The sequence below is a fragment of the Ooceraea biroi genome, chromosome 7 (assembly GCF_003672135.1).
Source record: "Ooceraea biroi isolate clonal line C1 chromosome 7, Obir_v5.4, whole genome shotgun sequence".
In the NCBI taxonomy this organism is placed as follows: Eukaryota; Metazoa; Arthropoda; class Insecta; order Hymenoptera; family Formicidae; genus Ooceraea; species Ooceraea biroi.
The window spans coordinates 4697024-4708666 of record NC_039512.1 but is presented as its reverse complement, the minus strand read 5'-3'; the positions used below and the strand labels follow the sequence as shown (position 1 = coordinate 4708666).

Below are 11643 nucleotides of genomic sequence, written 5' to 3'. Positions count from 1 at the left end.
TATCTGACTTTCTAGAATATTTGAAATTATCAAGGTAAATAGAATATCGTTACGATTGCCGTGACAAATATTACGAACATTAGATTTCACACTACGTTCGTTCAGACATTGTATACGTTCTTTTTTTCAAGTGTATATATCAATACTTTTTCTATATAGCTTGTACTCGAGACGCTGACGTATTAGAGCCGAGCCGAGTTTACAAATTGCCGGAATTTTCCAGAACAGGGCAAGGACGAATGCGAATGGATAACGTTATGTGATGATACTGTTCACTCTTCGGTATGCCGTTTGCGAGTGCGGACGTCCGCTAGCAAAGACTAGCAAACAGTGATCACAGCAGCAGGACTGCAGAATTTATATAAATATCAAATTAGTGACTTATTCTGAACAACGTAATTCCCGTGTATTAATTAATTAATTAAATAAAACGTGCTAATTATCCAAGAAAATTAAACTAAAAATTGTGTAAAGATTAATTGTTGTTGAAATATTGAATGATGGAAGAAACAGTAGCACTGATAAAATCATGTATAATCTCGAAAAAAGGCGGTGTATCAATCGAGGATCTAAATGGTAAGTGTCGTTACTTTTTGCAATTACTTTTGCTTAGAATTTGTAAATGTTTATAACTGATAAATAAAGATAATTCAGATTAATTTCATATAACAAATCAATTTTTGAATAAACAGTATATGATATATATTATAATAACATTATTATTAAAAATTTCTTATTATTTAAAATTCTATATGATTTACATGACTATTACATATTATATCATAATTTTATATAATCAAATAAAAAAGTCTTTTACGATATTCAATTTTTACGAAAAATTAGTCGCAGATTAAAAGCTCATTATGCCTATTGAAAACGTAAATCTAAGTTAAAAATTGCTTACGCAGATGAGTTTCAAAATCTCGTTGGAGAACCTATCCCATATCGTAGATTGGGATTCTCGAATCTTCGCGCACTTTTGCGAACTATAAATGGTTTGGAGACAACTTGGAACAAATTTGGCGAACAGACATTAACGATAAAGGACTCGAAAATTTCCCATCTTAACAAACTCATATGCAAGCAAAGAGTCGATTATTCACAAACAAGAGTATGTTCACTTATGATGGCAATTTTGATTTTACGCACGCATACGTATATAGATGCGTGTAACGATACTGTATATTAGAAAAATTAATGATAATCGCGATATATTGTTTCAGGATAAATATTATAAACAATTTATGCGCCGTAGAAACAGTTTCGAATACAGGGATGAACGTAGGCAAAACAACAGGACACTATATAATTACAATCGTGCCAATAAACGAACTCAAAATCTTAATCAACGTCGTAAACAAAACTTTAACAATGGTAATATATTTTATATTTCTGTTTTTATATTTCCTCATATGTTTATTCATATTTAAAACTGTTGCTTGTGTATATAATTAATTTTATATTCTAAAAATCAAAATTCATTATATATTTTAGAGAATGTTTGGTGGAATAACAATTCGTTTGACAAAGATGAAGAAAATCATCATCCAATAGTTATAGAAACGAATGATGTAAAAAGAGAGGTAAATATAATATTTAATTCGAATAAAATTTTGGACACTGTCTTAAAAGATTAACGTTTAACTGTGTAATATTTTCCAGAATAATATATATGAACCTATCGCAAATGGTCAACAATTAATTGGTGATGACTTTTTCTTGCAACTTGCGATACGAAATCTTTATCTTCCCATTTGGAGGTACAGAGGTACAGTATAAATTTTCTTTATAAAATTTTCAGCAAGTACCATTTTTATGAAAAAATCCGTGTTATTCTGTCGTAATTCTTTTAAAAAATATAAAAACTATAACTATATTTCACATTTAATTAAAATTATTATTAATATTAATCCTGCTTTGTAAAGTCATAATAATACAAAGCTTAACTTCTGATATATTTGCATCAGGCGGGAGAGAAAAAATTATAAGATAAACCAAAATTATTTTTTATATAACTTAAGTTCATATTACATTTTATAGATAGTTTAGCACTGCATTGTGGCTTATGTGTTTCCGGGCAGACTATAAGCGATTGTACTCGCGCTTTGAGGAAAATTAGTACCATTTCCAATCGTGTTATGATTTTGCTTGGTTCAGCTGATATTTACAACGTAAGTAAATTTAATTTTCTTGTGCACAAATTTGTTACATAAATCTTAGATGAAGATTATATACAAAAGCTCTGAGGAGAAAGTTTATTACTTATTTATATTTATTATTTATTTGCACATAAAAGACGCAATTTTATCAGATTTTTATTAAACATTGGTAACTTTCAGAATGCCACATGCGACGAGATGATAAACGATATGACGGAACTCTTGCAAGTCCTTCGGTCCAAATTTCATCTCTCAAACTCAGCCATCACTATCTGCACGATCCCGCCCTTGGCTAATGTGGCCATTTGTGCCCATAAAAGTCAAAGTCTAGCCCTATTCAGTTTCAACAATTGGATCAGATCTCTAGCCGACGATGCATCTAGGAGGGATCCATCTTTCGAGAGCTATCCAGTAGTAGATTTGTTCGAAAGCTTTTGCAATGAAACATACACCACAGAATACGATTGGTTCCAAACGTAAGTACATCAAATAATGCAGTTCCCAGATTCACTTTGATCTTTCTTCACACATGAATTCATTTGCCAGTTTGAGATTAATATCTTTCAATAAAAATCTCACAAGACGTCAAAGTTATAAGTATTAACAAATGAACGATTCCTTATAATTTAAATTTCTATAAAGTAAAGGATCTTTCGATCCTGTTCTATGATATTTTAAGTAAACATTACTTTTACTGCAATTTGAGTAAGTTTGATTTGAGTAATTTAATCCACTAAAGTTTTGCGACACTTATTTGTCTTGTTGTACATAACAATATAAATAATAATTTAATATAAAATCGTCATATATCGTATACGCATCTAACGTAATGTACATAAAAACTAATAATTTATAAATTATTTTCAGTCAAGCACGTAGAGTATCTGGTACCAGACATTCTTATGTGTTGTGGAATAACAAAGGACGGAAACGAGCTATGAATCTCATCTGCGAGGAAGAAGACGTGGAGCGCTGCAGAAGTCCCAACTCATCGTCGATGCAATGAGCTAATAGGGATCTTCTGTTATAGAATATAGAGCGCAAATAGAGAAAGGAGCTGGATGGTATACCACAAAGTGGCTTATTCGTCATTTGTGACGGAGAACGCTTTTTCGAGGCACTTTCGTGGTGTGCCGTCCTGTTTCTTCCGCGACTAGGTATGCGATACGGTAACCAATTTTAATCTATGCTTTCATGTTCATATGTACCATACTTGATTTCATTATTTATTATTTATATCTCGAAATAATTTGCGAGGCCACTAGAAAATCATCTATTCGCGTATCACGAATACAAATGGATGTAAGCTTCAAATCTGTCGAAAAAGAAACTAAAAAAGAACTGTTTTTTATTTGCGATTTATTAAGCTCAGATTATAAATATATACTTGCTCAGTTTGAAATTACAGTAATTACAGTTTGTGATTTATTAAAATAGCTCAGATTATAAATATATACTTGCTCAGTTTGAAATTACAGTAATTACAGTTTGTGATTTATTAAAATAGCTCAGATTATAAATATATACTTGCTCAGTTTGAAATTACAGTAATTACAGTTTGTGATTACAGTTTGTTAGACAATATTGGAGAGGATTAATGGACAATGAAACGTTCGTGCTTAATCGAAAAAGTATTGTGCATTCTTATAATTAATTGCGGGTAATTTAAAAATGACACTGATACCTTTTCGAGTACTTCGATCTTTTTCAGTAAACGAGCAAATCCTAATCGCTTTTCTGCTATTGTTTAAAAAGCTGCTTTTGTATAATATAATCTTTGTCAGTTATAATCGATTACTTAATACTTCATAATAGTCTCAAACGTTTCACTAACATAATTTAAAAGTTTTAATTAATTTTAAAAGTCAACAAGTATACGAAGGATTAAAAGCTACCATAATGGTTCTTAAATAGTTTCCATCGACATTAGTTTAACAAAAATTCAATTTTTAATCTACATTAAGAGAGAACAATTGTATTCTGTGAGATGCGATTAGACGAAATTTAATGGTTACACTTTTATAATAAATAGTACACATGAGTATATAAAATTTAATAGGTGTTTGTAGGAAGATTAGGCAACGTATCTCTGCGTATATGTGTAGAAATTATTTATTTATTACAGTATGTTTTAAGTAATATAGTTATATTTCAAACGATTAAATGATAGTCATTTAACTTTTGATTTAATTAAATTTAATTTAATTAAATTGTTTAAACATAGTTATATTAAATTAATGCCAAGTATTAATTATAAAAAATGTATAAAGTAAGATTGATTTTTTAAATCAATTGTTTGATTAAGATTTAAGGGCGAGAGAGAGAGAGAGAGATAAAGAGAGAGGAATATTCAAGAGCCCCTATAATTTAGAAAACGAAATGTCTAATTTATATTCTCTAAGAAAACGAAAATATTGCATTTTTAGTTCACACTGAAATAGTTTAGGAATGAATGCGCGAGGTTTAGCTTCTCTTTTCAAGAAAAAGTATTTATACATTATTATTATATTAATAAATTTATCTAGACGTGCAATTTAATACATTGCGATCGCAATTATAGAAAATGTTCCAAAGTATTATAACAGAAGTAATTTTGAAAGTGCGTATAATTCATAAAATACGTATATATGGTTATGCTTTTTGTAAATGACAATAATGTATTTATTCAAATATATATCTAATAAATCAATAGATGAGCGTCGAAATTAAAACTTATTAATCGGTAGAATATAATTATACTAATGTGTATTAATGAGAATGTCTGTATTGTGACTAATAAATCAACAATACATATAATTTGCATTTATTTTTCTAAAATATACGTCAAAAATAAAAATATTATACAGCTTATCATAATAATAGCTATTACACGAAAAACATTGATATACATAAAGATCCGTAAGAGACTTTAAACATAAAATTATTGCGGCGTTTATTATGTGCGCTAATCTATTTTAAATATTTTAATATTTTTAATAATTTATATAATTTATAATTATTAATATATATTAATAATTTAATAATTTATATAATAAATATTCATATATGAAATATTAATAATCTCACGTAATATATATAACGTAATAAATTAATATTTTTAATTAAATTGTTGCAATTAGCCATGTCCTACGTATATATCATATATTGTAATCTTAAACTTTTTTTAAATATGCAAACTTTATTTCTTAATTATAAAATTATTGAATTATTGAATCAATTAAAATAATAAGAATTAGACCTTCCTCTCATTAAAAGTTAGATATTTTATATAAATTCTTGTTGATAATTTATTGCAAGACCTAGAATTTCAATTAAGAATTATATATATAATATACTTTTGCAAAAATTATCGTAAGGTTTCTCTTTCTCTCTTTCTTCCTTCCTCTCTCTCTTTGTCTTTCTCTAACCATATAATCATGTGTGTGTGGTTCATATATAACGTATCTCTGAAAGTAAAAAAAGAAGCCATCCACAATATATATATAAGTGCGGACTCTCTGTGAGAGAGTTAAGTTTAGGTTAGTATCTACAGAGTTGTTACATATTAAGTGTGCGTCGAGAACCAAAGAAGCAACAAAGATATATCCGTAGAACTATGTGCAAATAAGAACGTTAAAAAAAGGTAAGAATATAAATTAGAGATTATTTTTCTCTCTTCCTACAATTATAAAATTAATGACAAAGATAGCATTGGAAGCAAAAAATCATAGGAAGATAGACATTGAGGTTATAACACAACCGAGAAGAAATTAATCTCGATGATTGAACATATACATAAATAAACAGCGATTTATAAATTAATCCAGAATGTATAATAAATGTATATGATTGAGATTGAGGAAAAAGATACTTAAAAGAATAAAAGATAAAGCAAGAAATGTTGAATAAATGTATATGATTGAGATTGAGGAAAAAGATACTTAAAAGAATAAAAGATAAAGTAATAAATGTTGAATAAAACTATTTTAAGAATATTAAGAGACAATAGTTGATAATACTACTAAACTAAAATGAAGAAATAGATATTACTGTAAGAGAATAAAAATAATATTTTTGTCATATAAGTATATTGCAGCAAAGTTCATTGCGACAAAAGAACATTAATTTGCATACAATTTGCATGCTATAAATACATACAATATTTATTTTCTGGTTATAATTTACTTGAAAACAATGCATATAAATATTATGTATCAAGCATTGCAATGAAGCATTCTTCCATTAGTATATTATTATTTTATTATTAAATACATTTTGTCCATTCATCTTTTGTATCTTTTTTATTTTAACAACATTTTGTAAATATACTTTACGTTATATTATTACTATATAAACATAGTAAAAACATAGTTATCTATTTTCCAAAAAATATAATTAGAATTAATTTAAAGAATTTTAATGAGAGAGAAAAAAATGGAATTTAAAAAGAAATAATTTAAAGAAAATGAAATGCTAGTATAAATTATATGTGCAAGTATAAATCTTAACAAAACCGATGTATAAAAAGGAAATTTTCAATAGATAAGTAATGCGAACATAAATATAGGTAACTATGAGTGCAATCTCCAACGGTACTCGTCCAAAAGGGAACCTAAGAAGTATTTTTTCTGAACGGAATAATTTCAGTAATGAAGAGAACATATTTTGTACTCACAACAATTTAGAGCAATCCTTAAATATATTGAACGAGGTAAAGCGTAAGCAGAGCAATTTTATTTAGACGCAAGTGTATGTATATATTAATCGGTAACTAGCTTTTTCAAATAGGAATTCGAATCATTTGGTATCTCACCAATAACTGTACGTGGCGACCTAGACGCTTCAGAGTCATTAAAAGAACTACCCGTGAAAGTGATAAACGCTACATGGAATTTGATACACAAACACAGATCCTTGATGAGATTACATGACGAATTGACCGACTTGAATCATAAAACAGTTAATGATAACATTAATCTCAAGGTGAGTTGGCTTTTGCTGCAAAGAATGAGTATGTAATGAGACATGTCGCATAATATTTCATGCCGCACAAAGATAGTAAGTATGTGCGAGAATAATATATTACTGAAGAAATTGCTACACAACAGTTGAATTTTAAATATATTATAAATACGTTAGAATCATGTAAAGCGACTGAAGCAAGACATGCAAAAGAAGGAACACGTGTTATGCGAGGCACAGGAGAAAGAGAGGAGACTTAAGGTTCAATGTGACAACGCATCACGCGATTTGAAGCATGAGAAGGAAGAGGTAGTTTGATTTAAATAAAATACGTATACAGAAGCAGAATTCGAACGATATAAGAACTCCTTAAACGTCTGATTTTGTAGATACGGAAACTAAAAAAACAAGCGCAATCCAAAGACATTCAACATGAACATGAAGTCAGAAGAATTATGCAGAATGGCCAAAAGCTTCAGGAACAATTGCAAAAATCTATTGGTTAGTAAACGTGATGTTCTGAGACTGACGTAGCCTAGTTATCAAATTGTAACTGCATGTGTGTTTAGTTTTCACTTTATTACGTGGAACTGGTTATTCATATCATACAGAATGTTTTCTGAACTTTAATCGTTTTGTGAGGCACAATGGCTTCATCATTGACGTCTTGTTTTCCATTTTCTCAATTCTTATACAAATATGAATGATGAAATTGAATCAATGCATGAAGATTTCGCTCTTTAATGTGATTCGTAAAAGTTTAGATATTTTTCAAAACGCATTTCGAGAAGCGAGGTACTTTCTTCCGCCACCTCGACAAAGTTACAGAAAATATCCTGTATATGTTCTGCACAGAATATTATACGTGTGTACCTTTCATTTGTAGGTACCTTCGTCTCAAGAGACAAAGCTTTGCAGAAAAAGCAAAGCGTGAATCACGAGAAAGAATTAGCTTCGTATAACCAAACTATTTATCATCTAGAGGAAGACAATAAGCAGATGGCGCAAGAAATAAAGAAACTAAAGGAAACCCTGGAGTTACATAAAATTGGATTTGATTTACATATTGAAGCATCCGGAGTGTGGACCAACGTGGATACTTGAACATCACATGTAGCTTTATAATTTGTTTTTTTTTAATTTTGGAGGGAAAAATGCGCACAATCGCTTGAAATGTATTTGTGTTTCGTAGTATTTAACTAGTGTTGAACGAAGTTGCAATGTAATATTATTTATTATAAATCGAATATTCTTTATATTTTTCACGAACATAATATGATATTTTGTACAGAGATCTTATCTTTTGAACTTTTTGCTATGAAATAAAAGAGTTTTGTAATTTTCTAATACGTCTATGTGTATCTTATATTTCAACATAGATCTATTCCTAAATTTTTCGTGCGATGATACTCTTCCGTTCTTTATTACTATCTTGCGATCTTAAGTCGATTCTATCCAATCGGACTTGACAAGTTTCACAGCGCGTTTTACATTTTATAATATATTATAATCATAAAACAAGTAAAAGAAGCTTCTCGATAGTGACGCTGTTAATAGACATCCGACAATGAGCGTTAACACGATCGTCCGTGATTGAGCCTGCCCGCTACTCTTTGGACAATCGCAATTACCTGCTTTGCAAACTATGTTGTTCTTCTTTATCAGAACTTTCGGTTGATTATCGTTGCGGTACGTGATTTCGTTCGGCATTCTATTGTTGGTACTGTTGATGGACTTGGACAAGACCCTCAGGGTGCTCTTGCCATCCGCACAGATGCCACTTATCGTGATGGACTCCGCAGCGACCAGGCTCATGCTCACGTTTGAAAAGGAACTGTTTCTCACCACGGTGGTGTCGCCTTGGATGGACACCACACCTGGCGTGTACAGCTCCAACATGGAATCGATGATGTCGACGTTTCGGAAGTTGGCGAAGTTCAGGAACGAAGTGACGTTGCGAAACTTGCTGTTCACGATACGCAACGTCGTGCTCTTCTCAGAGAAGTTGAGCTTGTTTATATGCTTGATGACAACGTTCGTTAGAATGAAGTGCGACACGTTGACGAAATTGAAGTCCTCCTCGAAGTTCTCGATGAGCGCGTTCTCGATCGTAAACGTGTCGATGGTCTTCAGGTTCGTGAATGTGTGACTCGCGATGAGCGGTATCCGGCCGATGTTCGAGAGTTTGAGCAGTTTCATATTGTTCGATTCAATGGAGACATCGAAGTCCAAGTAATCCTCGATATTTTGGATGATTATCTCCTCGATGTTGCTCGCTTTCCATAAACTGTTGTAATGGAAGTTTGCTCTAATGCATCCTGTGACAGATACGTTGGTAATACGCGTGTAATTGTAATTTTCTGGCAGAAAAAGCTCCTGGAAAAAGAAATCTAGTCAAATACGTTGGACACTTAATAAATAAAAAAAATTACATGATATTAAGAAATTTCGAATTCCGTATTTAAAATCGGACAAATTATAACGTTTATTCGTTTCATTACTAAAACCATTTTCAAGTCTATAAACTATTGATCTCTCGATATTTTTGCGGAGAAACGACAAAATTAGAATATATTTAATACATAAGTCTATGAAAAATGCAACTGCAAAAAGTTTGACGACCTATTTCAAGATTCATATACAAACATTGCATGAGCGGAAGCGGAAGGCGGTGAATGCAGTTTATCGCGATTTCATGTGGAGGCATTTAGTCAATACCTCGTTTCCGATGCAACTACACGTAATCCTCCTTTCATTGTGAACTTGGCATTGTTCGCTGATGTTACTCGCAGATGCGGACAATACCGCCGTGAGTATTACAGCGAGTAGGGTCGCTCCCATATTCAGCGTACGCACTATTAATAAAATTTCACTGCCGGCTCGCACTGCTATGCTCACACTGAAATCAGACAGGCAGAAATGTTAATTTTATCAGCAAGTGGGCACTGCCCGTGCCCAATTTCAGCCTTTTGCCGATCCCTGAGATAGACGGTGTAACATTTCACATAAATCATGCTTTGTGCAACGCGAAACTTGCAAAAATCTTGGAACGATTTACGAAAATCCCGATTGTTGGTTTATTGGTCTCAAATAACATCAAATCGAATAACATTTCTAAATCAATACTTGCTTCTTTTTATTAAATATAGAATAATATAATTAAAACGTGAAAATCGCGCAGGATGAACATTTCAGAATGAATTTTCGATCACGAGCGTATTCGACTTCAGTCGACTCTTTAAATGAAAGAAGAAAACACTCTCACCATACTTTCAGTGCTTCCAAGCAGAAGCTGGGTTTTGCTTTGTTGAAGCGGCGATTTGCTTTGTCGCTTCTCTCCTCAGTCCGCCCGTTCGCCTTTTACGCAAGTCCTTCCCAGGGCACTTGGGACCAGATAGAGTTTTCAAGTTTCCGGTGACTTCTCGACGACGCTGAGACGTCCGGTCGGTTGATCCTTTGCGTTTCAGGAAGTGCAGGAGTTTCTGTAGTAGTTTCTGGAGTACCACTAGTCGAACGTGTTGTAATAAAAGCAAGCGACGACTGTTTCGGATGTCACGTTTGCCCGACGGATGGATCCATGGTTGAGTGCGCAATTAAGATAGACAGCTTTTTCGTGCCGCTTTTTTATGGTGACTGACACGCATGTAACGCAATGTATTAGTGAGAACTGTTTAGTAAATGTATTCCGGCAGTTGCGAAGCAGATTTGGCGCGTTTGCCACATTATAATCTGACAATTATATCAGCATACCCACAATGAGAATTGCGGAAAATGCGGTCAAACTGATAGAGTTTATCTGAGAATACTACACGATAACTTGTGATATTAATTTAATTTTTTTATGTTAATACTGCTAATATCATGAAATGATGCTTTTAGTATACATTGTGTAGACCACAAATTGTTATGTTATTCTTTTATGTTATTTATTGACGTTGATTTCAACAATCTCTTTCTCTGTGAATAATATATTCTAACAAATTGGAAATTCATTTTTCCCTAGCGGAATTATTGACAGTGAATTAACAACAATGAGAAAATTTCCACGAAATAAGTTTTAGAAAATTGCATTTGTTGATTAAAATTTTAAGTAAGTTTTATTTAAATAGAATTTTAGTATGAGATCTTAAATATGAGATGAATAGACCTTTAATGTTTAAAAAACATTTAAATTTTAAATGTATTAGTAAAATTGTTATTAAACGTTGATATATAATAATAGTAAAGTAAGTCATATTAAATTTTGTAATTTATCTTTCTATCTTTCTTTCGTAACAAGTTACCCATGAGTAATTTCCGGTATGATTAGCGAGAATCGGTTGGTCATGTATATTAAGAGATGAAGAAATAATATAATAGTAGTTGTAGTAATAATATAATTCTAGAAATAATATAATTTCCTTCTGCATCTTATATTATTTCACAATTATTATCGTAAAAATAAAGTAAAATAAAATGTGAAAATATCTTATATCACAGTATTTTTCAAATGTTTGTAGTTTTATGCGATATATATGTATAGCTTAATTTGAAATATTAATTT

The 11643-nt window shown here is 31.0% G+C and overlaps 3 protein-coding genes across 5 annotated transcripts; 2 read left to right on the top strand and 1 right to left on the bottom strand.

Annotated features, from left to right (window-relative positions):
• The first annotated feature begins 264 nt into the window (after positions 1 to 264).
• On the top strand, positions 265 to 4955 carry LOC105277525. The gene is made up of 8 exons (XM_011335920.3): positions 265 to 576; positions 909 to 1111; positions 1224 to 1374; positions 1495 to 1583; positions 1663 to 1768; positions 2041 to 2171; positions 2340 to 2635; positions 3027 to 4955. The coding sequence occupies exons 1-8, from the start codon at positions 498 to 500 to the stop codon at positions 3163 to 3165; spliced, it is 1194 nt and encodes a 397-aa protein (XP_011334222.1). The 5' UTR covers positions 265 to 497; the 3' UTR covers positions 3166 to 4955.
• A 555-nt stretch (positions 4956 to 5510) lies between these two features.
• Positions 5511 to 8447, top strand: LOC105277527 (afadin- and alpha-actinin-binding protein). Its single transcript, XM_011335925.3, has 6 exons — positions 5511 to 5781; positions 6706 to 6849; positions 6927 to 7121; positions 7278 to 7409; positions 7490 to 7601; positions 7987 to 8447. Exons 2-6 carry the CDS (start codon positions 6712 to 6714, stop codon positions 8202 to 8204), a joined length of 795 nt encoding a protein of 264 aa, XP_011334227.1. The 5' UTR covers positions 5511 to 5781; positions 6706 to 6711; the 3' UTR covers positions 8205 to 8447.
• Positions 8241 to 11513, bottom strand: LOC105277526. Of its 3 annotated transcripts, none has more exons than XM_011335923.2 (3): positions 10366 to 11513; positions 9819 to 9999; positions 8241 to 9476 (listed from the first exon to the last, which is right to left on the bottom strand). In XM_011335923.2, exons 2-3 carry the CDS (start codon positions 9939 to 9941, stop codon positions 8595 to 8597), a joined length of 1005 nt encoding a protein of 334 aa, XP_011334225.1. In that variant the 5' UTR covers positions 9942 to 9999; positions 10366 to 11513; the 3' UTR covers positions 8241 to 8594. The 3 variants fall into 3 exon arrangements, with proteins under 3 accessions (XP_011334225.1, XP_011334226.1, XP_011334224.1); XM_011335924.2 differs by having other exon boundaries at positions 10371 to 11513; XM_011335922.2 differs by having other exon boundaries at positions 9819 to 11513.
• Positions 11514 to 11643: the final 130 nt, after the last annotated feature.